A 27,851-nucleotide genomic window follows, 5' to 3' on the forward strand; every position below is an offset into this window, starting at 1 on the left:
CAGTGGAATCTGCTCCAGGTTTTAGTCTGAACTTTCAGTAGCTTGAACAGCCACTACCAATCACCACTCTATGCACCCTTAATAAACTACAGTTCCCAGGATTCTTTGGAGGAAGCCATGCCTGTTTAAAGCTGCATGATACTGTTTTAATTGTATGGTGCAAATGGGGGCAAATTTGTAGTGTGAGCTACTCTTGTGCAAACAGGCCATAATCAGCACCATTGTAATCAATGAATGGCGGGACACCCCACTCCCTCAGCTTCACGTCTTTGTTTGTTACCTCCCCCCAGTTCAAGAAGGAGCTAGTGATAAGCACTCTTTGAGTACAATTCTGTAGCCAACTGTGGATCCACCTGATAGTTGTTCCATCCAGCCCACATTTAGCTAGCTTGTTAATCAGAATATCATGGGACACTTTGTCAAAAGCATGGCTGAAGTTGAGGTGTATCATGTCCACAGCATTCCCAGGGAAGTAATCTGATCCAAAAAATTAGATAAAATTAGTCTGTCAGGTTGGTTCTTAACAAATCCATGTTGGCTTCTAGTAATCAGTACATTGTTTTCAAGGTGCTTACAGATGGACCGCATTATAATCTACTCCAGAATTTTCCCAGGGATCAATGTCAGGGTGATTGGTCTGTAGTTTCCAGGTTCCGCCTTTTGGGCCTTTTTGAAGATAGGGACAACATTAGCCCTCCTCCAGTCATCTGGCACTTCACCCATTTCCACGATTTCACAAATATAATAGATAGCGGTTCTGAGAGTTCTTCAGCCAGTTCCTTCAGTACTCTAAGATACAGTTCATCGGGCCCTGGAGGTTTGAATTCATTCAAAGTAATTAGGTATTCCATACCCATTTGCCTATCAATCTCAAGCTGGCATCCTGCCCCTTCAACTTGTACTTACATTTGCCAGGAGCGTCATAGACCCTCTTTTGGGAGAAGACTGAGCCAAAGTAGGAATTGAACACTTCTGCCAATTTCTTTGTCATCATTTTGCCGTCCTTGCTGAGTAGTACCACCATTTCTTTTCTCTATCTTTTACGATGGATGTACCTGAAGAAAGCTTTTGTTGTTGTTGCTTTCAACATCCCTTGCTAACCTCAGCTCATTCTCAGCTTTCCCCTTACTGATACCATCCCTGCAGTCTATGTGAGGCCCACAAGCAGAACATGAGCACAATAGCACTTCCCTGCTCATGTTCCTCATTAACTGGTTTTCTGAGGCATGATGCCTCTAGTACCGGAGTAGTGTTTATAGTGTTTCCTTATGAGACTGAGCATCCACATATCTCTTGGTTTGGAAAGGTAAATCCAGTTCCTAAATCAGTCTTCTTCAAGGCGTTTGAACCTTTGTCCCATCTGCTCTCTAGATATGCCTTAGAAGTCTTGCTATTTATTTATTTATTTGGCAGCAGCCACAGGCAATTTGTTTATGTAAATTTCTTTCAAAGTTTTGGGATGTTTCCCTTAAATGATGAGTGTGGATCAGCTCCTGGCTGCAAACCCATTGAAGAGGGTACCTAGCATTTGTTTGCTTTTCCAGAATTCCCAGTTGTCTATAGCACACTGATAACATGGCTCTATATTCATAGCTCATCAGATCCAGCTAACATCTGGTGAGCAACTGCTTGCTAATATACTCTGATATACCTAAATAGGAAGCTTTCTTCCACATGAACAAGGAAGGCCAAACTTGGCACTTGTATAGTTTGTGTTCTAAAGGCAGTAATAAGGAACACACACACGCAATCTGCCTCTCTCTTCCACATGCTGCAGTCTGAAGGAGGCAACCAGAACCATCCCCGTTTTAGATACACTGGAAACTTTCAATTGTTAATGAATATTAGATATGCTGGCAAAGTTCTCCCAACCTGGGCTTGTAGAATCGGTTTGGGGGCTTATAAAAGCTTATCTCAAAGGAAAGGCAAACTTTATAAGCCTCCAATTTTCCTCCGACTTGGATAGAAATCCAAGCCAGGAAAGAATTATTCTGACATTGGAGGATAGTGAGGTAAGTAAACCAGGCTTGTCTTGAAGCACTTGCCTGGTAGTTGGGGGCATCAGGGGATGGCCCAAGGGACCCAATCCCTGCGTCTTTTATGGTGAGACCCAAATCTTTTACCCCTTCCTCCCTTTTAAAACTTATTTTGGTTTTAACTGTGCTTATAGGGCAGCTGGGTGCACTGTAAAGTGCCCTGCTTATGAGTTCCCAGCCATCCACCATCTGAATTTCCCAGAGGCATCATTACATATTAGCATGTGCAAAATTTATGCAAATCTAAGTGCCTTGAAGTAACTGGCAATGCCTCTGCTGGTAACCATAGGTGAGAAGGAATTGCATGCAGGCATGTGAGGAGTCTGGTGGAGGGGAGAACAGGCACTCTTGCCCTGCCTCCACACCCAACATAGAAATGCTGCAGGAGGATCAAAGCTCTCCATCCCTCTTCATTGGAATGTTGAAAGCTGCCTTGTCAGACCACTGATCTATCTAGCTTCGTATTATCTTCACTGACTGCTGGCTCCTCTCTAGGTTTCAGGCAGGGGTCTCTTCCAGCCCTATCTGGGACTGAACCTGGGAACTTCTGCATGCCAAGCTTGTGCTCTGCCACTGGGCTGTGGCCCTTCCTCTGCTACTTCTCAGAAAGCTAGTAGTGGTTTCTTTGTATGTGGCATGCAATTTTTGTAGACTTACATTCAATGCTGAAATAAAGAAAAGGGAAGGGCATTTTGGGGTCTAGCAAGGGAGAGGTCAGTTTCTGAGTATTTTCTGGTGTCTTAATTTTTTTAAAGTGCTCTGGTAATTCCTGAGTCATTCTGAGGTGAGCAGGGGAGATCTTACCTAATCCTTTTTTCAGTCCCTATTGAAACATCTATCCTTGCTCCTTCTAGTTACACTTTATCGCCAACAGTATATTTGTGCTTTTTAATGACACCAGTAGTGTGCATTTGCCCAAATATAATTTTAAATGATTATTATCTGTCAAGAATAGTTTCCCCATCATCAGCAAACTTGCTAAATAGGGTGGACAGGTATCCTGTTCACAGAGAACAGTCCTCTATTTGAAGGGCTGCCCAGTCCAAGTCCAGTTTAAAGATGAAAAACCACCAGAAGGGGTCCTGAAGTGCCCATCAACATTTAGCACTTGAACAGCAGACACAGGTTACTTGGTCACAGTCTTCCCCGCTATGGTGAGACATATTGTATTTCTGTTTACATTAAATTTGCATCTGTACATATAAATGAGCATAGACACATTTCATTCAAATCTATGTTTTTGTTTATTTTTGGCGATGCTTTTCTTTCTTTCTTTCTTTCTTTCTTTCTTTCTTTCTTTCTTTCTTTCTTTCTTTCTTTCTTTTTCTTTCTTTCTTTCTTTCTTTCTTTCTTTCTTTCTTTCTTTCTTTCTTTCTTTCTTTCTTTCTTTCTTTCTTTCTTTCTTTCTTTCTCTATTGCAATGCATAAAGAGCCAGCCTAGGGTGCAATAAAGGATGGCCTACTTTAAATTCTCAGAACTACTGCTACTACTTCTACTAATATTAATATTAATACAAAACAGCCATCTGTTGGGTATGCTTTAAGTTGGATTCTTGCCTTGAGCAGGGGGTTGGACTTGATGGCCTTATAGGCCCCTTCCAACTCTACTCTTCTGTGATTCTATTTAATTTTATTTATGAATCACTTCCCATGAGGCATCCTGAATGATATAACATAATATATCATTTGTTTATTTATTAAATTTATATATCTCACCCTTCCTCTCAAAAGGACATCAGTTAAAAGAGTTCACTATATAAGAACAGTTAAAACAATTGCATATAAAAACAATTAAAACAATTATAAATGTATAATTGTAAATTTAAACAGCAGGAGAAAATCAATTCAGATCCATGGCAGATCTCAACTAGGATTAAAATTTTAGAAGGCCTGTTGGAAGAGGAATGTCTTCAGCTGGCACTGAAAAGACAGTGGACTGATACGCAATGGGCAGGAGTTCCAAAGGGTAGGTGCTGCCCACTAAAGCCCTGATTCTAATATTGTGCTAAATGAGCCTCATGATATATTCAGAATTGCTATATTTCTATGCATGGTTTTCCTACTGTGGCCATGGTGCCCAGTCAAGGAGGAAGGAGTGGGATGAAGGCAGTGCCAGTTCTAGATGAACAGGGAAAGCAAAAGCTGATACATTTATTGTTTGTTTTGATGTAGTAATAGGAGTGGCCTCCTCCTTCTCCTCACTGTTCCTTCATAAGAACATAAGAGCCCCACTGGATCAGACCCAAAGGGCTATAAGTCTGATGACTTGCTAACCGCAGTGGCCAGCCAGATGCCTATGGGAAGTCCGCATTAGGGACAAGAGGGTTATCACACTTTCCTCATGTGTCTTCCCTAGTGACTGATATTCAGAGGCACGGTGACTCTGATCCTGGAGATGCTACACAGCCATCATGACTAGTAGCCATTGTGAGCCTTAGTCTCCATGAGTTTCTCTAATCCTGTTTTAAAGCCATGTAAGTTAGTGGCCATCACCGTGTCTTTGGATAGCAAATCCCATAGCTTAACAAATGAAAAATGGAAGTAGCCTGCCTTCAGGTCGATCCCGATTTATGGTGACCCTATGAATAGGGTTTTCATGGTAAGCGGTATTCAGAGGGGGTTTACCATTGCCTCCCTCTGAGGCTGAGAGGCAGTGATTAGCCCAGGGTCACCCAGTGAGCTTCATGGCTGTGTGGGGATTCGAACCCTGGTCTCCCAGGTTATAGTCCAACACTTTAACCACTACGCCACACTGGCTATATGACTGGCTCTCTGTCATATACCTACCAAGGTATTCAGAGTCATGCTGCTTTTGACCTTGAAGGTAGCATATAGCCTTTAATGACTTGGGTTCAGGATACTTTAAGGACTGTCTTGATACTTTATATCCCTCCCGAACAATAAGATCTTTGGGGGAGGATTCAAGCCCATAGCTGAACTGTAAAGCAACATTACAGTTTTCTAAAACAACTTAGTGGTGTTAGTGGTGCTAGTGTTGCCCCCATAGCTCAAACGCATGGTTCATATCCACCAGGAGCCGTGTAATCTAATTATCTCACATTCCTCAGGAACACATTCAAGACCAGCTAATGAGAAGTGAAATGGAAATGGACTGCCTTCAAGTTGATCCCGATTTATGGTGACCCTATGAATAGGGTTTTCATGGTAAGTGGTATTCAGAGGGGTTTTTATCATTGCCTTCCTCTGAGGCTGAGAGGCAGTGACTGGCCCAAGGTCACCCAGTGAGCTTCATGGCTGCATGAGGATTCGAACCCTGGTCTCCCAGGTCATAGTCCAGCACCTTAACCACTATACCACACTGGCTCTCTTAACAAATGAAGAAGTTATTTTTGTCTGTCCTGAATCTTCTACCTTTGAGCTTCACTGAATGACCTGAGGTCCTAGTATTATAAATTGCTATAAAACTGATTACAGTAGGGCCCCGCTTCCCGGCTCTCTGCTTCCCACTGTTCTGCTAATGTGGCGGCTTTCCTCCCCTCTTTAAAAGCCGCTTTTGCGGCATTTTGCGGCATTTTTGCGGCATTTTCACACAACGTGCCCCATTAAAGTCAATAGGGTTCCGCCTTACGGCGATTTCCACTTTACGGCGCGGGTCCGGAACGTACTTCAAGATGTCCTTGATTCCTGGTAATTCATAATATGGCTGAGGAGTCCTCTGACTGCTGTTTACTTTTAGTTCTGGGAGGGTGCTGGAGGTGGCCATTGCCTAATGCTCTGGAGCAGGGGTAACCAATATGCAGGGGTAAAGCATTGACATATGTGTTAGCAACACATTAATTTTTGCCCAGCTGCAATCGGCGGCAATTAGGAAGAGAGTCCTGCATTTCCAAGACATTCAATAGCACAATCCGATAGTGCTTTCAAACGTATTTTAAAATCCCTTTCCCTCATAAATAATTTAATTTTTCTTAAACATTAGCTATACTTGCTATAAAGGGTTCATCTGGCTCTAAGGGTGGTTTTTATGGTTAGACATTAGATAAGGAAAAGTATGGTTGACTATAGGACTTTGGGATATTTCTCCACATCATGGCTCTTCTATTTTTAAAAAGAAGTTCTGCTGAATTTTCCAAGGCAGAAAAATAGAGTTACAGCTCCAGGTATGATAAGCTAACAAATGGTTCCTTTCTTAAAATAAATGAATCCCCATCTGATCAGATTTTATAGCAGCTTAGAATTCTCAAGGACACTAAATAGGATGCTTAACATATCAAAAGGGAAAGACCTGTCCATGTGGTTCATCAAGTGAATTCTATACTTACAGGAATAGTAGGTCATCTGGATGGCTTTGGGGTATCTAAGAGTGCAATCCTGTACATGTCCACCGAGTTCAATGGGGCTTATTCCCAGATAGATGCGTATAAGACTGCAACCTAAGTTTCATTTCAAAAGGAGTTGATCTTGGGGGGAAATGCCTTATCTATTTTGTCTTTTTAAATGATGGGTGGACTCAGTTACATTATGGTGGAAGTTCCTCCAAAGGGAAATAATTGTCTTAAGAAATTAATGTGTGATTTAAAAAAAAGAGAGGAAGAGAGGCTCTAATCCAAGTAAATTTAGTTGTGACTAAGTCCAATGGAAAGAAATGGAGATTTGTGTATTTATTTATTATTGAACTTATATCCTGCACTTCCTCCCAAAGGAGCCCTTGGGTAATAACAGTATAATCCTATGCATTTTCTATCCAGAAGTTAGGTATCACTGAGTTCAATAGGACTTACTCTTGGGTACATGAGTATAGGATTTCAGTGTAAGGCTGCAGACCTGTACATGCGTACCTGTGAGTAATCCCTACTGAACAGGAGTGAAGATTACTTCTGAGTAAATACACATAGCACAGCATGGCTTTAGAGGAATGACTGTAGTTCAGTGGCAGAGCATCTCCTTTGGATGCAGAAGGTCCCAGGTTCAATCCTCAGCAACTCCAGGTAGGGGTGGGAATGTCCTCTGTCTGAAACCGCAGCCAGTCAGTGCAGACAATATTGAGCTACATGGTCCAGTGGTCTGACTCAACATAAAGGAGGTTCTCATGTTCCTCATTCACGCTTACTTCCCTAGAAGCAAGTCTGACAGAGTAGAATTTACTTCTGAGAAAAGATGAATAGGGTGATGCTGTAAGATTGCAACCCAACACCCTTATTTATTTATTCACTTATTTATTTATAATGTATATTTCTCTCTTTCCCCCAAAGGAGATAGGAGCAGCGTACACTAAAAATAAAACCAAACCAAACCACAGCATTGTTCAGTGGCTCTTCCTTGTAAAAATAAATAAATGAAATCAGCACAAAATCATGAATGTATTCTGTTTAAATAGTTAAGTAAATGAAGTATAAAATAGCTTCATAGCCATAGTTTCTGTCAGTTGAGTAGCCAACCCTTTAAATTGCTTGCTTCTCTCTGTGACGATGCAACCCCCCCCCAAACAAAACCTTCAACATGAGCGTCTCATCATCAAAAAGGTTATATGATGTCCTAATCAACTGTGCTGTAGTGTGATCTTCGGGAGATCACAGATCACTTGTCTTGTAGCAATGCAAGAGGTTCAAGGTTTAAGTCTGCCCTAGCTCATTCTCTTGGTTCGCTCATGACTACCTTTTGAATGTGTTGGGGACCAGGAGTAAGATTCCTCCTTATATGGAGATGGGAGGTGAGGACTGAATGGGCAGGCACACAGGGCCAGCCCTGGAGGCATTGCTATCTGATTGTCATGGGTCCCGTGGAGAGTTCTTGGTGGAGTGATTAGGATGAGGGGGACTGGGATCCTAGGGAGGGACCCAGTGGGTTGCAAGGGGAGGGGTTGGAACATGAGACAGGCTTCAGCAGTTTAGATAGTGACACTTCTGCCTCCTTAGTTCTTCTTCTTCTTCTTCTTCTTGTTATGTGCCTTCAAGTCGACTAAGACTTATGGCAACCCTGTGAATCAGTGACCTCCAAGAGCATCTGTCATGAACCACCCTGTTCAGATCTTGTAAGTTCAGGTCTGTGGCTTCCTTTATGGAATCATTCCATCTCTTGTTTGGCCTTCCTCTTTTTCTACTCCCTTCTGTTTTTCCCAGCTTATTGTCTTTTCTAGTGAATCATGTCACAACTGTTGAAATGCTGCCCGACAATGAGACGGCCCCTGCTCTGCCTCACTTGAGCCATTGCTTGCGCCTCTTTCTCCTCAAAGGCCCCAACAGAGGCAGCATCAGAGGAGGATCTGACTTAGGTGCCTGTCGCCATGGATGCGCCGGCAGATGTGAGCAGACAACGCTAGCTTTTCAATCTGTTTGTAGGAGTGCTCGCTTGCTAACCCAGCCCTGTTAAGTAAAATCTTCCCCATGCATAAAAAACCCATCCCATACCTTCTTAAAGGGCGTATCTAATTGCTGCGACAATGTCTTAGTGTGAGTAGTCATGCCTAATTATGCTGTGTAAAGATGCAGAGACCTGTGTCATCTGTAAGCTAATCTAGCTGAGATTCCACATGAAACATAACAAAGGAAAACACACACACAAGTCTGAATCTGGCCGAGTTGGCCAGAACACTGATGAACCTGTGTGGCCAATGCTCCCTCCCCAGCCTGAGGATGACTCCACTGTAGAAGACCCTAGAAGACCTGAGGCTGCCCTGCTCCATCACAGTAGGAGCTTACTAGAAATGTCTGGGCTCCTTTAAGTGGAACAGCATCTTGCCGCATGGGTGTTACTAACAATTAGGCTGTACATGGTGCTACTGCTACAAAAGGGCTTCGTTTCAGCTTATTCCCTGCTGGAGCAGCTTCAGAGCTCTGTGTTAGAACACAGTCTTCTATCTTCCCTTACATCTTCCCTGAACCTCATTCCACCTTTCCTGGTATCCAGCCTGAACCTTGCGTTATCTTACACCCTGGTTGAGCCTTGTTACACTGCAGAGCAAGACGGAATGAAAGCTAAAGCATGCTGTGTTAGACTGTGCTAGACTGAGTGGGCATTATGTAACAGACAAGGATGACTCTAGATTTGGGGGGGGGCTTTGTACAAGTGTTACTTGGTAGACCCACACCTGCATTGGTGCTGCCCACCATGTGTTAGGCATCGTTTATGGTGAGTGGCACTGACAGGAATGGCAGCACCTCCAACTCCCAGAGTGAATAAGTCAACAACAACAACAACAACAACAACAATAATAATAATGATGATAATGATAACAGGACAATAAGTCCCTCTTCCCAGGGAACTCTGGGGACTGTAGCTCTATAAGGGAATTGGGATCTTCCAAGAACTCTTAGTACCCTTAACAAGCTATAGTTCCTAGGTTTTTTGTGGGGTGAAGCCATGTCTGTTTAAAGTGGTATGATACTGCTTTAAATGAATAATGCAAAATGGAGCCTAAGATACAAATAACAATACAGAACTGATCAATAGTGCGCAGCGGTGGCAGCCACAACTAAAACACAGGAGGTACTAGTTGGCTCCTCAAGCCTGAGTAAATTCACTAATAGGCAAAAAACCTTGCGGTTTAAGAATGTACCTATAGCCAACAGATATTTCTATCAAACTTTAAAAAGCAGGGAAATTGGGCAGCTATAGTGAATGCACCAGGGGAGCAGGAGGCCTGACCTCCTTTCTGAGATATTGGACTGCCCTACAAATTTGTCAAAAAGCAAAGACAATTTGGGTTGGTCTTTCACAGTCCAATCCACTTGCTGTATAGCTTGGAAGAATTTGGTAACATGTGCCTCTTATTACGTCTTATTGCATAGCCAAACCAATGCCTCTGACCCCCTGTTCTGGCATCTGGCCAACAGCTTGCATTCACCTATGTCAGGGGTGGGGAAACTTTTTCAGCCCAAGGGCAAAAGAAGAGATTCTCTCTCTCTCTCTCTCTCTCTCTCTCTCTCTCTCTCTCTCTCTCACACACACACACACACACACACACACACACACACACACGCATGCACGCACGCATGCACGCACGCACACACACACTTCATCCAGGCTAGCAAGAGGCATCATCACAGTTCAAGGACTAATCCAAGCCTAGCAAGAGAGGGCGAGAGAGAGGGCATGGCTTGGGGAGATTCCCAAGGGCTGGATAGAGAGGCCTGAAGGCCCTTGTCCCTGTGGTCCCCCACCTCTGAGCTACATCGTCTTCGGTCCTGTGGGATCCTAGCTAGCTTACAACATCTCACACACACACACACACACAAAATTAGCTGGAATTTAGCTAAGGCCTGACGGATGCACATGCTAGAAGAGCCTGTGTGTGCTGCACCTGTCCCTCCGACATTCAAAGAAGATTGTATGATGGATGTGTGTGTGTGAACTGGCTCCAAAACTGTGTGTTGAAGCCTCTCTTGCCTTCAGCAAAGCACCGTATCATTCTAGTGGGCCACTTGTCATCCCCCTGCCCCACCTCTCCCCAACAGTAATTCACGTTGGTCTGGGAAAGTGAGGAAGACTTAGTGGCCTGGCGTTCCCACAGGATGTGGTAAGGCAAGAGTCCAAGCATTAGCTCCGAGCCTTGTTTATGAGGGTTGCTATGGCGACCAGGTTCTAGTTATCTGATTAAACAACTTCATGTATGATTAATGTTAATTGCCCATTTTGCATGGCTGCCCCCCCCCCGCCCCCGCCGCTGAACTGGTTTGTTGTTGCCTTTGATCTGGTTAGTAATACAATGTAGTTCAATAGCTGGACAAGTGATCAGTTGCCAACACTGAGAAGAGACAGAATCAGGTTGCAGAGAGGTCAAAGTTTCTTTCTCTTCCTAAACACTCAGAAGGTCACGTAGAGTTTAACTGCGTTTGGTACCTTGGAAATGTGTGCAGGAAGGCCCAAGTGGAGAGGATATTGTTCTGAAACCACAATGCAACTGAAGACTTTTGTAGAATGACAAATAATGATCCTTTTAAAAAAAAGTAGGATTACCCCTTTGGCAGGGAGAAAATTCCAAGAGAGTATTTCAAATGCTTGTCCTGATGCATTCTTCTTTATACATCCCACTTAGAGATACTTCTGAACTAATCCTATTGAAATTGACCTCCAATGGACACTGAGTTTGTACTCTTAAATCTCTGTGCTTTGAGCTCTGGCTCTCAGATTGAGCTTCCATCATTCCCAGGAATAAGAATTCCTAGATCTGCAAATCTGAGAAGGAAGGAAAAGCAATTTAGGGGAGTAAATGAGCTCCTGCTTAGATGAAAGATATGGAGCCAATGGGGAAGTACTTACATACATGGCACGCAATTAATTTACAGAATTTGGTGCCACAAGATATGGGTCACATTTGCACTGTACCTTTAAAACACATGTATACCATTTTTAATACAGTCATGGTCCTCCCCTCCAAGAATCCTGGGAATTGTAGTTTGCCTCTCACAGAGCTACAGTTCACAGCACCCTTAACAAACTACCATTGCCAGGATTCTTTGGGGAAAGCCATATGCTTTAAGCGTATGGTGTGGATGTGAACATGGTCACACCCATGGGCTTATCTCAGGGATAGCCCAAGACATCTTGCCCATTCAACATACAGAAGCCAGCTGGACTGCCAGTTGAATCTTACTATTTCAGCACTGGTAATGGGACACTATCCTCTACTGCATCTGAGGTCAGCAGACTAGCTGGTGCAGAGCTGGCCGTGTGGCTTGCACAGCTCTGTCCAACAGAGGCAAATGGTTGGGTGATCAGGGCTGCCACCACTAACTCCCAGCTCCCAGCCTGAATCAGCTGCCTCACTCTGCCTAATGATAGGACCAGCCCTGGCTAATATGACTATAAAAAGACAGGTTTGTCGGCATGATAGGATGAATGGAACTCCCAGGTTCAGGAATAATCTTCCAATGAATAGGAGTTGCTGTGGAGTCATTTTGGGACATGGCAGCCTCAAAGGTAGAGGTGGTTCATGTTTTATATTTCTGCAGATGTCAAGGGGAGGAAAAATGGGGGATAGGATGGGACAGAGGGTAGCAGAAAAAGAGTGGGGAGTGGCAGAGAAAAAAAGTAGTAGCTCCACCCACATTTGATTTCAACCCCACTAACCACCAGTAGGTGGCCCCCAAAATAGTACCTCCTGAGGGAATGCAGCCCTTAACAGGATCTGCCTATATTGTGAGATTGTTTGAAGCACCTGGCTGGTCTGTGTGGGAACCAGAACATTATGGGCATAGATGGATCTTTGGTGTGATCCAACAAGACTCTTAGTGTTCTTACATTCTCTTATAACGGGGAGGCATGTGTCATAAAACCTGCTGTGGACTATTGGGTGATGGGGTGGTCCTGGGCATGTGTCTCACTTGCCTTTCTGTAATTCCCCCGCTGGTCATCATGCATAGATCAAATCTGCATTTGACATCCTCAGACTTGAAATTCTGAAATCTTGACATATTGTGGACATTGAAATTCCCAACACTGACTTTTTGGGAGTTTACTCAACCACAGTTGTCCTTGGAAGCAATGCCTAAATGACTTCACCTAACTCCTGCATGAAGTGCTAAAAGTGGTCATGGAGCTCATGTCTTCTGGCAAGATCTGCGAGTTCCAGAGGATTGTGGAGCTCCCCAATGGTGGCCAGCACCTTCAGCTCTCATCATGCATAAAAACTGCAAAGCCCAGAAAAAACAACACACCAATGTTTCCTCTGTCAACATTTGTTTGAACATCTGATGCTGGCCTCCACAAGGTCAACAGAAGGGCAGAATAAATTCATGACAGTGGAGGTTGGTCCATTAGGGCATACGGGCCCCATCATCCTCAGTCTGTCCTCAGCCAGCTCTACCTGCCTGCTTAGAACATAAGAACATAAGAAGAGCCTGCTGGATCAGGCCAGTGGCCAACCAGGTGCCTGCTTACAGCCAGTCCAGAGGATCGTTCTGACTTCCTCCTCCTCCTCCTCCTCCTCCTCCATTAGTTGGCTCCACCTGTCATAGTCTTTGGTTCTGCCTACCATTGGCCTCCCTGGCTTCTACCCAACCAGTCACAATGGGCACCAGGCATCCATCACTGGGTGTGGGATGTCAGAGCTGAGTTATCAGCCACTACTGAATAACAGCCAGGAATACTGAGCCAGCAGATATTACTACAGTCCAGACAAAACCCCACTTTGACCTGGAAGCCTTTGTAGCTAGGATGTCTGAAGTCACTCTGGAGACAAGAACCCACTCCTGTCCATTGTCAAGGGCTGCCACTCAGCAGTGTAGCATCTGCTTTGAATGCAGAAGGTCCCAGTTCAATTTCTGGCATCTCCAGGTAGGGCTTGAAATGTTCCCTGCCTGAAACCCTGGAGAGCCAATGCCAATCAAGGCAGACACTACTGAACTAGATTGACCAAAGGTCTGGTTCAGTGTAAGGCAGCTTCCTAAGTCCCTGTGCTCTCACTGGAAGGTCCCCTCATCATGTAACACAGAAATTGTTGGGTTCTCAGTTCTAGCCCTAAGAGGCTGACATGGATTGAGTTTTGCACAGACATCAGAGGATGACACTAGCACAGGTATGCAACATCGGGGCCAGGGTAAGACAGCCATGCTCAACACATGGATGTCAGAAGGTGGCACTAGCATGGGGATGTGATGTTGGGTGCATGGTGAGCAGCACGACCCCACCCCACCTTCAAACTGTGAATGCCCTATATATGGGTAATGCATGAACAGAGCTTTTCTCTCAGACCTATCTCCCTCCCAAGTTCAAGATTCTGGTTTTGGTGTACAAAGCCCTATGCAGCTTGGGACCAGGATACCTGAAAGATCATCTTACCCCTTATATACCCAGTTGATCACTGTGCTCTGCAAGTGAGGGCCTCCTGCAGATAGCATCTTATCAGGATGTCCGTTCCGCACAACATAGGAAGCAGACCTTTAGTGTGGTGGCAGCAACCCTTTGGAATTTCCTCCCCTTAAATATTAGCAAGGTGCCATCTCTGTTAACTTTTTGGTGCCTACTGAAGACCTTCCAGCAAGCCTTTTAAGCAGAGACCTTATCCCAGTCCTTATATGTGTTGAACTTGCTTTTTAAGATGTTTTTAAAGCTTTGTGGCTTTGTAAATATGTTTTTGAAGATGTTTTGTTTTAATATGCTTTGTTTAAAAATATTTTGTTTTTATGATGTTTTACAGTGCTTTTAGTGTTTTTGTTTGTTTGTTTGCCGTCCTGTGTTCCTTCTGGGAGGAAAGGCAGGATATAATGATGATGATGATAATAATGGGGTGATGTTTATAATAACAACAACAACAACAACAACAACAACAACAGTGTGATTTTCTTATCGGGTTTCAGAACAATTACTGTGTTATTTAAAGAGTAACTATATAAACAATAGGAGATGGTATAGCACAGTGGGGAGGAGAGCCTGGCTGGGAGTCCAGAGTCTGTGAGTTCAAATCCCCGCTTGTGTCTCCCGGGTGTCAAGGGCCAGCTAAAGATCACTCCCACAGTGAGTGGCTCAGGGGTTACGTGCCCTGCCACCTGTGTAGCTGTGGGCAAGCTGCATAGTCCCAAGGAGCCCAGTTGCCCCCCAGCTGGCAGTTGCGGACAAGGAAGGGGCTGGCTTGTGTAGCTGTGGGAAGCTGAGCAGGCCCTAGCCAGCTGGGGAGGACTAGCCTCCAAAGGAGGCAATGGTAAACCCCCTCTGAATACTGCTTACCATGAAATCCCTATTCATAGGGTTGCCATAAGTCAGGATCGACTTGAAGGCAGTCCATTTTTTTCATATAAACAATTGTAACACAGCACTTATATGAATCTTAAGATGTTACCTTGATACCCTGCAAAATGCTTTAAAAAGAGAGAGATCGAACAGCCCAATCAATTACCTGCTTAAGCTGAAAGACTTGGACTTCAGCCACTGGAAACCCCATTGAACTCAACTGTCTTAATTTCAGAGAACGTTGCCTTAACTGGGTTGTGGATTGGACTGTGTCAGATATGTGAAAATTTGCCAAGTCAAACATTCATAGGAAGTTGCCTTATACTGAGACAGATGATTGGTCCATCTAGTTCAGTATTGTCCACACTAACTAGCCGTGGTTCTCCAGGCTAGGGCCTCTCCCAGCTCTACCTAGAGATGTCGGAGATTGAACCTGGGACCTTCTGCATGTAAAGCAGATGCTCTACCACTGAGCTATAACCCTTCCCCTTAAAAAAGGTTCTTGAAATCAATAAATCATGTATTAATCAGACTGCCTGGGATAGGGGATGGGGTGAAAATTCACCCAAATCAGTAGATACTGCCAAATTGTCTGGCATTAATTTATAAGTAGCAGTTGTCAAAAATGAGGTACCTACCACTAAAATAATAATATTTTTTTTAAAAAAAAAAACCTTCACAGAAAATATATTGGCTCCCTCGTTGATCACCCCTTGTAGCAAGCATACTTTGGAATGTGTCATATCTCATTGACATCCAAAGACGCAATGCTTTCCCTTCTCATCTAGATAACTGCCAAGCCCACAAAGTTTATAGGGAGGCTGCTAAGTTAATGTTGCTGGGTGATAATCCACTTCAGTTTCAGAAACATAAAGTACTGCTGAAATATATTTCCAGTTGGTTTATTCTCCGCACTCAGGGGGATAGGATACTATTTCAGCTCCTCTAATGAAGGCCAGAAAATGAAAGGCAGAGCATCAGGTTAAATTATGCCTAAATGGAGGGCTAGACCCCCAGAGGAAATCAAGCTTCTGCAGGACAGTATCCCTCCATTAATCCTACAGAATGTTACATCTAATGTTAATTCTGTAAAGCTAAACTGTCGAAGGATCTGCAGATTCACCTGGTGCTTTGAACAGCGATCATTTCAGCATTAACATTTCATGCTGGTAAAGGGCTGTTGCTGCCGAAGCATTTGTGTTGGTATAGTCTAATAGCATGCATCATGCACACAGTAAGTGATGCCACAGCAGTGCATAACAGGACCTGGCATTTGGTGTGGTTTCTGTATTCTGTCCTTTTGCTATTCCCTTCCCTTTGTGGTCCATGGACAAGATGTTGCCATTGGGATGGAATCCATTGTAGCACCTTACCATGAAAATTGCATGGTTTATTGTATAATGGATTTTTGTCATTGTTGTGTCCACCTAAGCACTGAGCTGTAGAGGAATTGTTTTAGTGAAGCACCATGACTTGTGACTTTCTGCCAGAACCTGTCCACCTTTTACCTTGCACAACTGATCGTAAGGTCAGGCCTTTGAAGTTTCATATATTGAATTTTTGTTGCCCTGATCCAGAAAAGCTATACCCAAGTCCTCTTGAAATCGATGGAATGAATCAATTGTAGTAGCGGCATCTATGGCTTTTCAAGAAGAAGATCCCAACTTCAATCCATGGGATTTCCAGTTAAGGGGATTGCAGTTAGCTATCCTGTTTTGTGAGTGCCTGTGGGTCACAAGAGAAGCAGGTGGTAGTGGTCAAATCACAATAGACAAGGTTAGATCAAACAGGTGAAGTTCATTCAAGGTAGGCAAAGTCTAGTCACAGCAGCTGAGGGCGGATCAAGGCAGGAAAACAAGTATATAGAGCAGGTGTAGAATACCTTTCTTGTTCCAAGGGCCAGATTCTTATCTGGCCAACCATCCAAGGGCCAGGTGGGTGAGTCCAAAGGATGGTGTGTTAAAGTTCTTACCCTTTATGCAAAGATGGAAAGTATTCTCTTTGTGTGGCCTCCGCCTCCCCTTCCAGCCCCGCCTGATCTCCGTTCATGAAATCTTTCTAGTGTGTAAATATACAAATACATGCATACATACACACAGAGAGCAAATTATATGAATATATTATATAGAGAGCAGAAAAAAACAAGACTTTGGATTATTCCGAGTGAGCCCTGTTGGCTGAAGCTCTCTCCTAACTCAGGTAGCTATAGGAAGATGTTGTCCCAGCAGGGAGCTGAAGCCAACTGAAGTGTTATGTAGGCTAAGACAAGTAGTGTGATTTGCTGCACCTCCCTAGCTGTTAAAAGAAGCTGGTTGGGCTGTTAAAAAAAACAACCTCACCTGATTTTGCAAGGTCCCAGGATCAGGGGTCATAACAACAGCAGGCCTTTGGGGAGACACTTCCAGTATGGCCAGACTCAAAGCAAGGTAGCATCATATGCTTCATAAAGTCACAACTAATCCCCCCCAAACCCTTGATCTCAGCATGATTTAAGTCATGCAACTTATTTTATCTAGATTGGGATCTGGTGGGTTTTGAGTGGCTTTATAGTTCAATGAGGCTTGTTCATATGCTCATCAGGCCTGCAGTTCTGTTTTGTGTGGTGGTAAAGTATGTGTGCATATCCTTTCACCGCATATATAAGGTGATCTATGCTCCCCAAGTTGCATGATCTTTCCCTCCTCTTTTACAGGAGAAGAATTATGAGAATTGGGCCATGCCTACAATGCCCTCTTATCACTCTTGGTTCAGCCATAATTGTCCTGATTGAACAAAACACGGTTTGTTGCAACAGGAACGAGTCTTCTGCTCCCTCTTGAAAATTACGTTCTAAATTAGTGGATCTAACCAAGGCCCTTGCACGCACTGCCAAACTCTGGCCAATGCATCAGCCTTCATTGGATTCATCACCCTAGTTCTATTTGCTCAGCAGCAATCCAGTGGGACAAGGAGGAAAACAAAATCTATTACTAAAAAAGACAAGCTTTAGATTATAACTGAAACAAATACACTGTTTATTGATGTACAAAGGTTAATGGTGTTATAGCATTGATAGAAAATAAAGCAAAGATAATATTTGAAACTAAAGCAACTTAAAATAACTTGGAATATATCTTAAAGTGATGTGATATATTTGCATAAGCTTATTAATTAAAACAATAAAATATGAACTAATAGAATAAATCATATATTTTCCTCCTAACTCCCTCCAGCCCACTTCTTGTACATTTTTACTCTTAAATTTTTTAGATTAGATTAATGAAAGACATAGTTACCTACAAGTGGGTACGCCTGACGCCTTCAGCTTGGCAAGCATGCGAAAGCAGGGCAGGGCAGAGCACAGCAGAGCAGAGAACAGCAAGAAAAGAAAAAGTAATCCAAAGGCAACCCCTCCCCCAAGAAGAACAGCTTTTTTTCCTAAAACCTAAATATGTCCCCTTATGTCACCCAGCAAATTTGAATCGAGGTTGGAATTATCCAGTAATTGAACATGAATTTTAATAATCGAGGGTGGAGCCCCAAAATAGGCAGGCAATGAATTACCATAATCTGTCTGGAAGGGGGATAAAATGAGTACTTGAGACCCTTGCATCAGTGATTTTCCCTGGCACTTTTGACAGAGTTTCAAAAACACATTTATATTATTATTTCACTTTGACGTTGTTTTGGCTATCCGACATCTCTGTACCAGCTTCTTATCAGAAGCGTTTTCAAGACAGCAGCAGAAAGTGACAATGCTTTGCAGGCATCCAAGCAATACAACCAAATATGATACACACAGTACAGAACACAGTACAGAAGTATCATCAAGTTTGGTCCACCATGGGTTCAGCATTGCTGTAATCTGTGCATCTACATTTAATCTGACTGCCACATGTATACCATATACAGGCCAAAAACAGACCATATAAACACTTCTCCTCCCCCTCTCTTGCACACCTTGATTCAATACTTCCTGGTTTGCTAATCCACAGTTTCCTATGATGCCCAGCCTAGAAAGCTGTGGTTGGAACAATCTTTATGAAGCACAATGCAAATTCTGACTGGAAGGCCTGGTTTGTAGGGAATACTCAAGCCATTGTTTCCTGGTTTGGATGTCACAGGAAACTGGATTAAGAAACCAAAAAAATGGCTTACAAGAGAGGGGAGGAGGAAGTGTACAGTCACATGGCTTGTTCTATTCAATTGGGATCATTACTTCTGAATTTGGCCTTATATGGAGGGGGCAAATGTCACCCACATTCACAGTTGAAGCGAGTATATGATCTGTCCCATTGTCTTTCAGCCTAAACCCCTTCCCCACCAAAAAGAAAGATGAAATATTATTTTATATTGATGAGCATAAATAATCTAGTAATTAAGCAAAATAAATCTTAATAATTGCTAGCAAGCAATCACCATTCAATTAAAGAGTAATTACATGGTTATTTGTGCCCTGCAAAATAAGGCATTACCAAAATCAGTAACACAATCAATATTTTCACTGCAACAGGATGCGGTAGTGATGGACCTTTCAACCTGTGCTGATTAAATTGTCATCAGACTGTTTCCTAGTTAAATCACCACATGTTTATTTGTCTTGATTAATATGTAAATTTACATCTGATTCTAGTAAATTTGAAAGTACAGCCTTGGCATCCATCGGCAAGGTTCTTATTTTCAGCCATCTGCATACAAACTGCTTCTGAAAGTGTATTGCAAAAACTGCAGTTTTAGAGTATTACTATTTTTTTGGCCATGTTGGACTTCCAACAAAATCCACCTTCCTCTCCTATAAGATGTAGGCGTGCATGGATTAATTTATATATCATGCTAAACCATGCTTTGTTCAGCCATTGTTTCAGAACCCTCACTATGAGCTTCCAAATGTACAAGCAAGCCATGGTTTATAGTTGCTTATCAGATTTCTTTCTTTTTTCTGGTCAGTTCAGCAAGCCATAACACAGAGCTGTTTGTTCCCTTCCCTCTTCCCTGCTGTTTCTGTGGTGCCTCCAGAGGTGGAGCTACTATGGTTTGTGAATTCTGTCATCTCACCAAACCATAGTTTGCACAAACCTGGATTTGTGATCCTAGCTCGAAGCATGCTTTCCAATATTGTTTTGCTGGCTGATTGAAACCATCCAGCTTTCTTAACCAGGGTTTGTTATGATGTTTGAATCCAGGAGAACGGGGCCTGTTATTGCCGCCCTTTCTCTTCCAAAGGCGCTCACATTGCTTTCCGATAGTAATGAATGGCTGCTGTAGTCCATGCATTGGTAACCTCGAGATAGGAGTACTGCAATGCGCTCTGTGTGGTGCTGCCTTTGGGCCTGGTCCAGAAGCTCCTTTTGGTACAGAATGCGGCGACTAAACTTTTTTGGGGGGGCAGCCTGGCAGCCACATGTGATAGATACCACTGCTAAAATATCTTCACTGGCTACTGGGCCAGATTCAGGGTTCTTGTGTTGATGTACAATGCCCTGAATGACTTGGGGCCAAGAGACCTTAAGGACCATCTGAGCCTTGATGATCCCAGACCAATCCTTGAACACATCCGCAGGAGCGCTGTTAACTTCTACAGAGGCCCAATTGGCCTCAACTAGAGGTCAGGCATTTCATGTTGCCAGTCCCATCCTGTGGAATACTCTTCCAGCAGAGAATCAGCAGGCATCCCCACTTTTGACTTGTAGGTGTTTCTTGAAGACCTTTTTATGCTGCCAGGTCTTTGCAGCTGTTTCATTTTAATTTTGATTAGCCAGTCAACTTAATGGATGGTGTCTTATGTTTTAGCAGTGCAAGTTGCCCTGATATTTTGTGATATAGTGGTATAGAAAAACATTTATAAATTATAACCTAAATAAATAATAAATGGTAGGAGTGACATATAAGAACAAAAGAAGAGCTTGCTGAAGCAGGCCAATGAGTCATCTAGTGAAGCATCCTTTCCCCACAGTGGCCAACCAGATGCCTATGGGAAACCCACAAGCAGGACCTGAGTGCGACAGTACTCTCCTCACCCGCAGTTAGCTAGGGAGGTGGTGGGCTCTCCAACACTGGAGGCATTCAGGAGGCAGCTGGACAGCCACCTGTCGGGTATGCTTTATGTTGGATTCCCTGCAGTGGGCAGGGAGTTGGACTCAGTGGCCTTATAGACCCTTCCAACTCTACTATTTTGTGATTCTATGATTTCCAGCACCTGGTATTCAGAAGCATAGAGCCTCCAACCATAGAGGCAGAGTATAACCATCATGGCTAGTAATCATTGATAGAGAAGTGTGTGAAGGCTGCTGTAATAGGAGCAAAAGATGCCTTCCTCCAGAAATACTGGTGTTATCTGGAAAGGGGAGGGATCAGATTGCTTTGCCTCTCTTTACTATTGTTCCCTGATTGTCCTTACAGCTGGTAATGTCTGTTCTCAAGAAGAACGCTGCAGTAATGCAAATGAACCTTTTATAACAGAAATGGGAATCTGTGGTCCTCCAGATATTGTTCAACCCCCATCAACCCTAGTCAGAAAGACCAATGGTCAGGGGCGATGAGAACTGTGGTCCACTCAAGTCCAGAGGGCCACAAGTTTCTCACCCTTGCTCTGTAAATTCCATTGTGCAGTGGCACTCAGCTTTTCACATTCCTGTGACCAGTGGAGACTGGTGGCCCCGATGTCAGTGGGGCGGCGAATCTGCTCCAGATTTTAGTCCAAACTTTCAAGGAGCTGTCCAAGGTGCTGAACTTAGGTTTCAGCCCCTTGAAAGTTGGAACTAAACCCCAAAGCGTATTCACTGCCCCACTGACATTGGAGCCAACAGACTCCACTGCCAGTGACCCTACACTTATATGTGCGGTTTGTGTGCATTGGAAGCCATGTGCAAAACTGCACAGTTAATAAGTATGATGTTGAGGTCCTGTGAAAAACAAGCGACCTCAGCACTTGGTTGCTGATGCATAAGAGCAGGTCTCCAGAAGCTGGGTGCCTTTGTGCGATGAAATGTATTGATCTGTACAGCATGTTTTTATATTATGTTATGCTCTATTGTATTTTATAGAACTCTCCAGAGTAAAGTTAAAAAAATGCACTGCCTATGGAACTTTAAAATTTAATCTAGATAAAAAGGACAAGGTTTATAGTGCTGAAATGATAAAGTCAAGAATGATTTTTATGGTGTGTGTCTGTGTGTCTGAGCCCTAGACAGATGTACAATAAACACCAATAGTATGCACACATTTTGTGGAAGCATGAATACAGTAATGGCACCTCTGTGCAATGGCACCAGAAGTTTCTGTCATTTAAACCCTGAGTTTGTCTCCTTTTGATAAAGAACTTTGCTGCTGCAAACTTGATGAAGTGAAATTTAACTTCTGTTTCTCTGCAAAGGAAACCATTTTGGAGGGAAATGGTTCTTGCTATGTACCTCTCATTCATTGTTCCTGGTTGGTTGTATAATACAAAGTTTGTCAAAAGCTTCTTTACTCATCTGGATAAAATGGATTTTTCTCCAAGGAATGAGAGAGAGAGAGAAGGGAGGGGGAATGTCTAATTCGTGTTCTATTTAGTGAGTAGTCACTAAAGTAAATGAAGTTATAATCACTGTTTTTTAATAATGTTATTTGTTATTTAATTTTCTAAATTGTATTGTTTTATTGATGTATTCCTATATTTGTGTTTTTCTTGAGGACCTTTTGGCCATAAGACGGGGTATACATAAACTATAATAATAATAATAATTATTATTAATAATAATAACAACAACAACAACAACAATAATAATAATAATAATAAAAGGCTCCAGGTCTGTTGTACATGTGTATTTCACTCACTGGCATACTGCATCATAGGCTTTGTAGTTTTCAAGCATAATGCAACAATTAGGCTACACTTATCAAGGATTAAGTCCCACTGAACTCAGTGATGCTTACTTCTGAGTGGACATGTGTAGGATATCACTGTGAAATGTCCTGGGAAAGGGCCGCAGCTCAGTGGCAGAACATCTGCCTTGCATTTCGAAGGTCCCATGTTCAGTCTCTGGCATCTCCAGGTAGGGCTGCGAATGCCCCCTGCCTGAAATCCTGGAGGGCCGCTGTCAGTCAGTGTAAACAATACTGACCTAGATAGAGCAATGGTCTGACTCAGTATAAAGCAGCTTCCTATGTTTCTATGCATCCTTGCCTCATAGTCCATCTGCATGAAAACTTGAATTCCAAGAGAGTGCCTGGTTTGGTGGCCAGTCTAATTAGAAAGCTGGCTTGATGGCCTTAAGTGACTTGCTTAGCATCACTTGCCCTACACATCACCATTACTGGCAAGTTTACAGTTCTGGTGCCCCACTGATTTGTAACTCTGTCTTTCTCTCCCCTTTCCGCATTGTTATATGCTAGGAGTGGGGCACCTTGCTCAACCTGAGTGCTACATTCCCTCATGCGGATCTGTCTCGGGGCTGCATGCCTATTGGGACTGGGAGGGCAGAAGTTAAGGAGCCCAGCAGTACGTGGAGCCAAGCCAATGACAGGCGGAGCCAACTAATTCTGGTTTTGTCCCCATCGTCCTCCCTGCAGAGTTCTACAAGGGACAAGACTCAGACTAATCTAGAGGAAGCTGACAGCCAGTTGCCAACCCCTGGACTGGTTGCAAGTAAGAAGGCAGGCAGGCTGGAGCAGGCTGAGGGCAGATTGAGGTTGGTGGGGCGCTGCCCCATTCATGGGCCAGCCACCACTGGGCAAAAATGGGCAGATCAATGCACATACTGAAGTCAGAGATTTCTACCCATGCACTTCTCTCCATCCAGGCAAGCAAGATCCCTTATCACAGTTCAAGGACACATTCCAGCCAGACCGAAACTCTCAAGGAAGCCATAAAGCAGGACTGGTGAGGGGATGTGCATAGGGAGAAGGATTGTGCCTTGGGGAGAATTGCAAGGGCCAGATACAGAGGCCTGGAGGGCCAGATGTTCCCCACCCCTGTTAGATGCAATATCTTCTATTTCATTTTGAGCATGTTTATGTTGCTCTTTAGTCGAAAAGTTGCATTCCTTATAAAACAGGAATGACCTGATCCATGAGGCATGTGGGTCCCGGACATGTGGGTCCCAGACGTGTTTTCAGACCTGTCCTGCTGTGAAGATCTGTTTTCCATGAACACCCTCCGCCCCAATCTCAGAGACATTATAGGGCCTGGTGCAATATAACCCTGTGCAGTCTAATCCCTGGACAAATTCCACCTAACTTCTTGTTTTTGTGAGTGACAGCTACAAAATCCAGCAGTTTGTTGGAGTGGGTAGATACTGTGGAGAAACATAGAGACCGCTTTCCTTCTTTTACATTGTGGATTCTTATTCTTAACTGCAACACATAAATGGCTTGAGCCGGGGTTGAAAAATGCAAGAGTTCTGATAGGTTCGAGTGAAGTTATTAGCGGAGTCCCTTGCACAGCATTCAGAAGCACCAATCAATCTATAGAGAAAGGAAGGAAAAAAGATAAATGGCTAGTTACTTTGGGAATGGGCTCTGTTGTGCAATATGCTTTAAAAGGTTTCTGGAGCTCTGGAGAAAGCAGCACAAGTTTCATTTAGCTCTGACACTGACTTTGGAAATGGCAACATATCAGCTCAGTGAACCTACAATATGTTGTGCAGGCATAAATCCTAGAAATAAGTTCTGAAGTCAATTAGCTCAATTTTACAGGTAGGAAAGTTGAGATGCACCATTGTTAAGCAGTGTTATATGAAGGAGTTTCTTACCAATGTGTTTGTTTTTTACCAAAGACTGTCAGGAAGGGAAGCTGGTCTCCCTCTGCCAAGATGGGCTTAATGTACCGGGCATTTAAGAATTAGGATAGCTAATTACATGTTGCCAAAAAAAGAGAAGAAATGTATGACCACAGAAGGGGAGGAAAGAGGCCAGACCTTTGCATAAATTTTACATCTGTTAATACGTAGTATAGATGCAAAGTTAGAAGTAATTACCATAATTTAAGACTGTGACCAGATGATAGGTGCTAACTGTTGATGGGAACCTTCAAGGCTCCGTGTGTTTCCTTCTTATGGTCACTGGTAGCTTGCGCCCATTGGGTCTGGTGGGGCGGAAGGCAGGGAGCCTGACAGTAGGTGGAGCCATAGCCAATGAGAAGCAGAGCCAACTCATTCTAGTTTTGTCCCCATCCTCCTCCCTGCTGTCCTGCAAGTCACAAGATGGAGACGAGGATGAAAATAATTCTTGTTTTATTAGAGTAATTGAGACATCAAAGGCAGCGCGCTTCATAGACCTTGCTACGCTAACTCACTACTATCCCTAACTAAGCTACCTAAGCATACTCTGCAGCGTGTGAAGAAAGTTGACTCAGCACCCAGATCAGGGGGCCGAAGCCTTCAGTAGGAAAGGTCTTCGCCCGTAATCTCTGACTTCTTCGAAGACTCTCCCTCTGGCCGAGGCGCTTCTCGTGACGTCTCGCACGGGGCGAAAGGGGGCGTGTCTCCACCAGCTCATCTGACAATACAGGCTCGATAGGTGCCGGCTCGGCTTCAGGAGGGGAGATGCGTTCAAAGTTTCAAGAGGGGAGCTCAGGGGGGTTGAAGTTGGCGCACGCGCCAGGACATCCTCCAACGGCTCTGTTGAGGCATCTGGAGGTGGCGCAAAGTCTTCCTCGGCGGGAGAACTGTCTGTGGGAACTGGCACAGAGTCGACCACACCCCCTCCCCCATGGTCCTCGAAAGTGTCTGCACCCCCTGATTCCTCCCCTTGCTCTAACTGTGGGATCTGCATCTCCTCCAGCCCCCCTCCTTGATTCCCCTGAGGGAGCTGGGGCTCGACACCTGCTGACTTTTACAAAGGGCAATACTGTGGAGAAGGAAGCTAACAAGCAGTGCCACCCACTGGACTGCTTATAAGTAAGAAGGTAGATAGCTGGGGGCAGACTAAGGTTGGTGGGGCAGAGCCTCATTTGCCTTTATGGTCCAGCCTCCACTGCTTATCATTATTTATCTTTAAACAGGGCTTGGACCAGACACATATAGAGGACTGTCCTCTGTAAAATAGGGCACTCTGAAGTAGATACATGCAGCTGTTTCTAGTTCTGGGCCACCCCACATCCAGCAGGACTTGGGTTGTCATGCCAACCAGCCCTTTCACCTTGTGGTGCTGCTACTAAATGCCAGGGCGGTCCACAGTAAAGCATCAGATTGTGGATGATCTGGTGTGTCTTACTGAGACCTGCGTGGGCAAGCAGAGTGGACTAGATCTGTTTGAGATTTGCCCACCTGGGCACTCAGTGCAGCTCCAGCACTGGTTAGAGGGGTGAGTGGGTGTTGCCACCATCCACAGGAGTTCCATCTCCCTCACCAAGAAATGAATTCATCAGAGAGCCTTGAGCTCCTCTTCTGCAATCTGCCACCTCGAGCTTTGACTTCTGTGAGGATAGCTCATTGTGTGGTGATGAGAGACAGGGCCTTCTCTGTCACGGCACCCCATTTGTGGAACTCCCTCCCCTTGAACATATGGCTATCCCCTTCATTGTCAGTTTTCCAGCATTAACTGAAGTTGCATCTTTTCCTTCAGGCCTTTGCGGCAGTGGTTCAAATTTCACCTGCTGCTGTATTTAATTTGAGTGTTATGATCATTGGGTTTTGTTTTATTTTACTTGTGAGATTTCATTATTTTCTTACTGGGTTGTGATCATTGTATTTTATTTGAATTTGTTGTAAACCACCCTGGGATCCTTTGGGATAAAGGGTGGTTTAGAAATGAAATGAATAATAAAAAGGTTGAGAATCTAGAATGTCCTCTAGGCACTCACTGGTACAAGGATACGTAGCTGAGGAAATATTTTATCTCGCTAAAGGTAATGAAGAGCCATGATTACCATGTTTAATCAGGAGGGCTATTATGATTTAGTGGTCAGAGTGTTTCACTTTGATCTTTGTTACCTGAGGGCAGTTGGGCTGAGAGGCACTGACTGCCCTAAGGTCACACTAGAATGGCTGAATGGGGCTTTGAACCCTGGGCTCCCCAGTCTGAAATGGGCATTCAGACTCCTGTCTAGCTTACTGGGACAGTCATCGCCTCTCAGCTCATCCTTTCCCATAGGGTTGTCGTAAGGATCAAATGAGAGCCAGTGTGGCATAGTGGTTAAGGTGTTGGACTACGACCTGGGAGACTAGGGTTGGAATCCCCACACAGCCATGAAGCTCACTGGGTGACCTTGGGCCAGTCACTGCCTCTCAGCCTCATGAAAACCCTATTCATAAGTCGGAATCGACTTGAAGGCAGCACATTTACATTTTAAGGATCAAACAGGGAAGCCGTGTGTACCACGCTGAACTCTCTGAAAGAAGGATGAAATAAAAAGTCTAGTAGACAGACCAGATTACAGCACTGGGCCGTCTAGTCAAATGGTATTTTTGCTGCCTGACATGGGACGCCTTGTCAGAGTTCAGAAAAGCAGATCCACCACAGACTGAAGGCCAATGGGAGAAGCTCTAGGCAATCAGGTGGTTCCTGAATACCGAAAGAGTTAAGATTCTAGGAGCTGGTTTTGAATACAGCCAAGGCCTGAGCTATTCAGGACCTTAAAAAAAATCAATGCAAAGTGCATTACTATGCAAATCCTTTCGACAAAAGAGCTCTTAAAAGTTCATTTTCACTTTTGTTTCAACAGTTCACGACCGGGGAGACCCCCCAAGCGTTCTCTGGGGGTTGCAATACAAGAAAACACGCGCCTCCTGCCCCATGGAGTGCCCGGCCTCTTATCACCAGGACTTATCTCCCCAACAGGTAATAAAATCCATTCGATGATCAGCTCCGGCTCTCTGTACTGCACAGCAGTTGAAATAAACTAATATTGATCTAACTGCCTTGTCCTTCAGGGCTTTTCAAGCTTTACCAGAGGTTACGTTATTGGATTTTTTTGAGCATTCATGAAAAACCCCGTGCAGTGTTGCTGTGCTGACTAAAACCTAATGGATTTGCGATTTAGTTCTTCATTAATCGTAATTTCCTTAAAGGGAAAGTGCCATTAGATACTTGGTTATATGATACAGGGGAAATGTTGATCTTCAAAGGGCCTTATAGACTGCATGGGTACTTTCTCTTAAGTGTTGTGGGGAGGAATTATTATTTCTCCTGTTCATTCAGAATACAGAAGCCATCCAGGGAAGCCAAGCATCAGTTGGTTCACAGCACCTTCATATATGACAATAGCTGTGGGAAGCACCAGTCATGTTT

At 43.9% G+C, this 27,851-nt stretch overlaps 1 protein-coding gene across 4 annotated transcripts in view; it reads left to right on the forward strand.

Moving 5' to 3' along the window:
- The window catches only part of DACH2 (dachshund family transcription factor 2), a 406,794-nt gene that overhangs the window by 179,211 nt on the left and 199,732 nt on the right, over positions 1-27,851 (forward strand). For all 4 annotated transcript variants that reach the window (XM_061598827.1, XM_061598830.1, XM_061598829.1 and 1 more), the window contains exon 2: positions 27,286-27,401. In XM_061598827.1, the coding sequence (XP_061454811.1) occupies positions 27,286-27,401 (116 nt within the window). The remainder of the gene's footprint in view (positions 1-27,285; positions 27,402-27,851) is intronic.

Source organism: Rhineura floridana, chromosome 16, assembly GCF_030035675.1.
Source record: "Rhineura floridana isolate rRhiFlo1 chromosome 16, rRhiFlo1.hap2, whole genome shotgun sequence".
Classification (NCBI taxonomy): domain Eukaryota; kingdom Metazoa; phylum Chordata; class Lepidosauria; order Squamata; family Rhineuridae; genus Rhineura; species Rhineura floridana.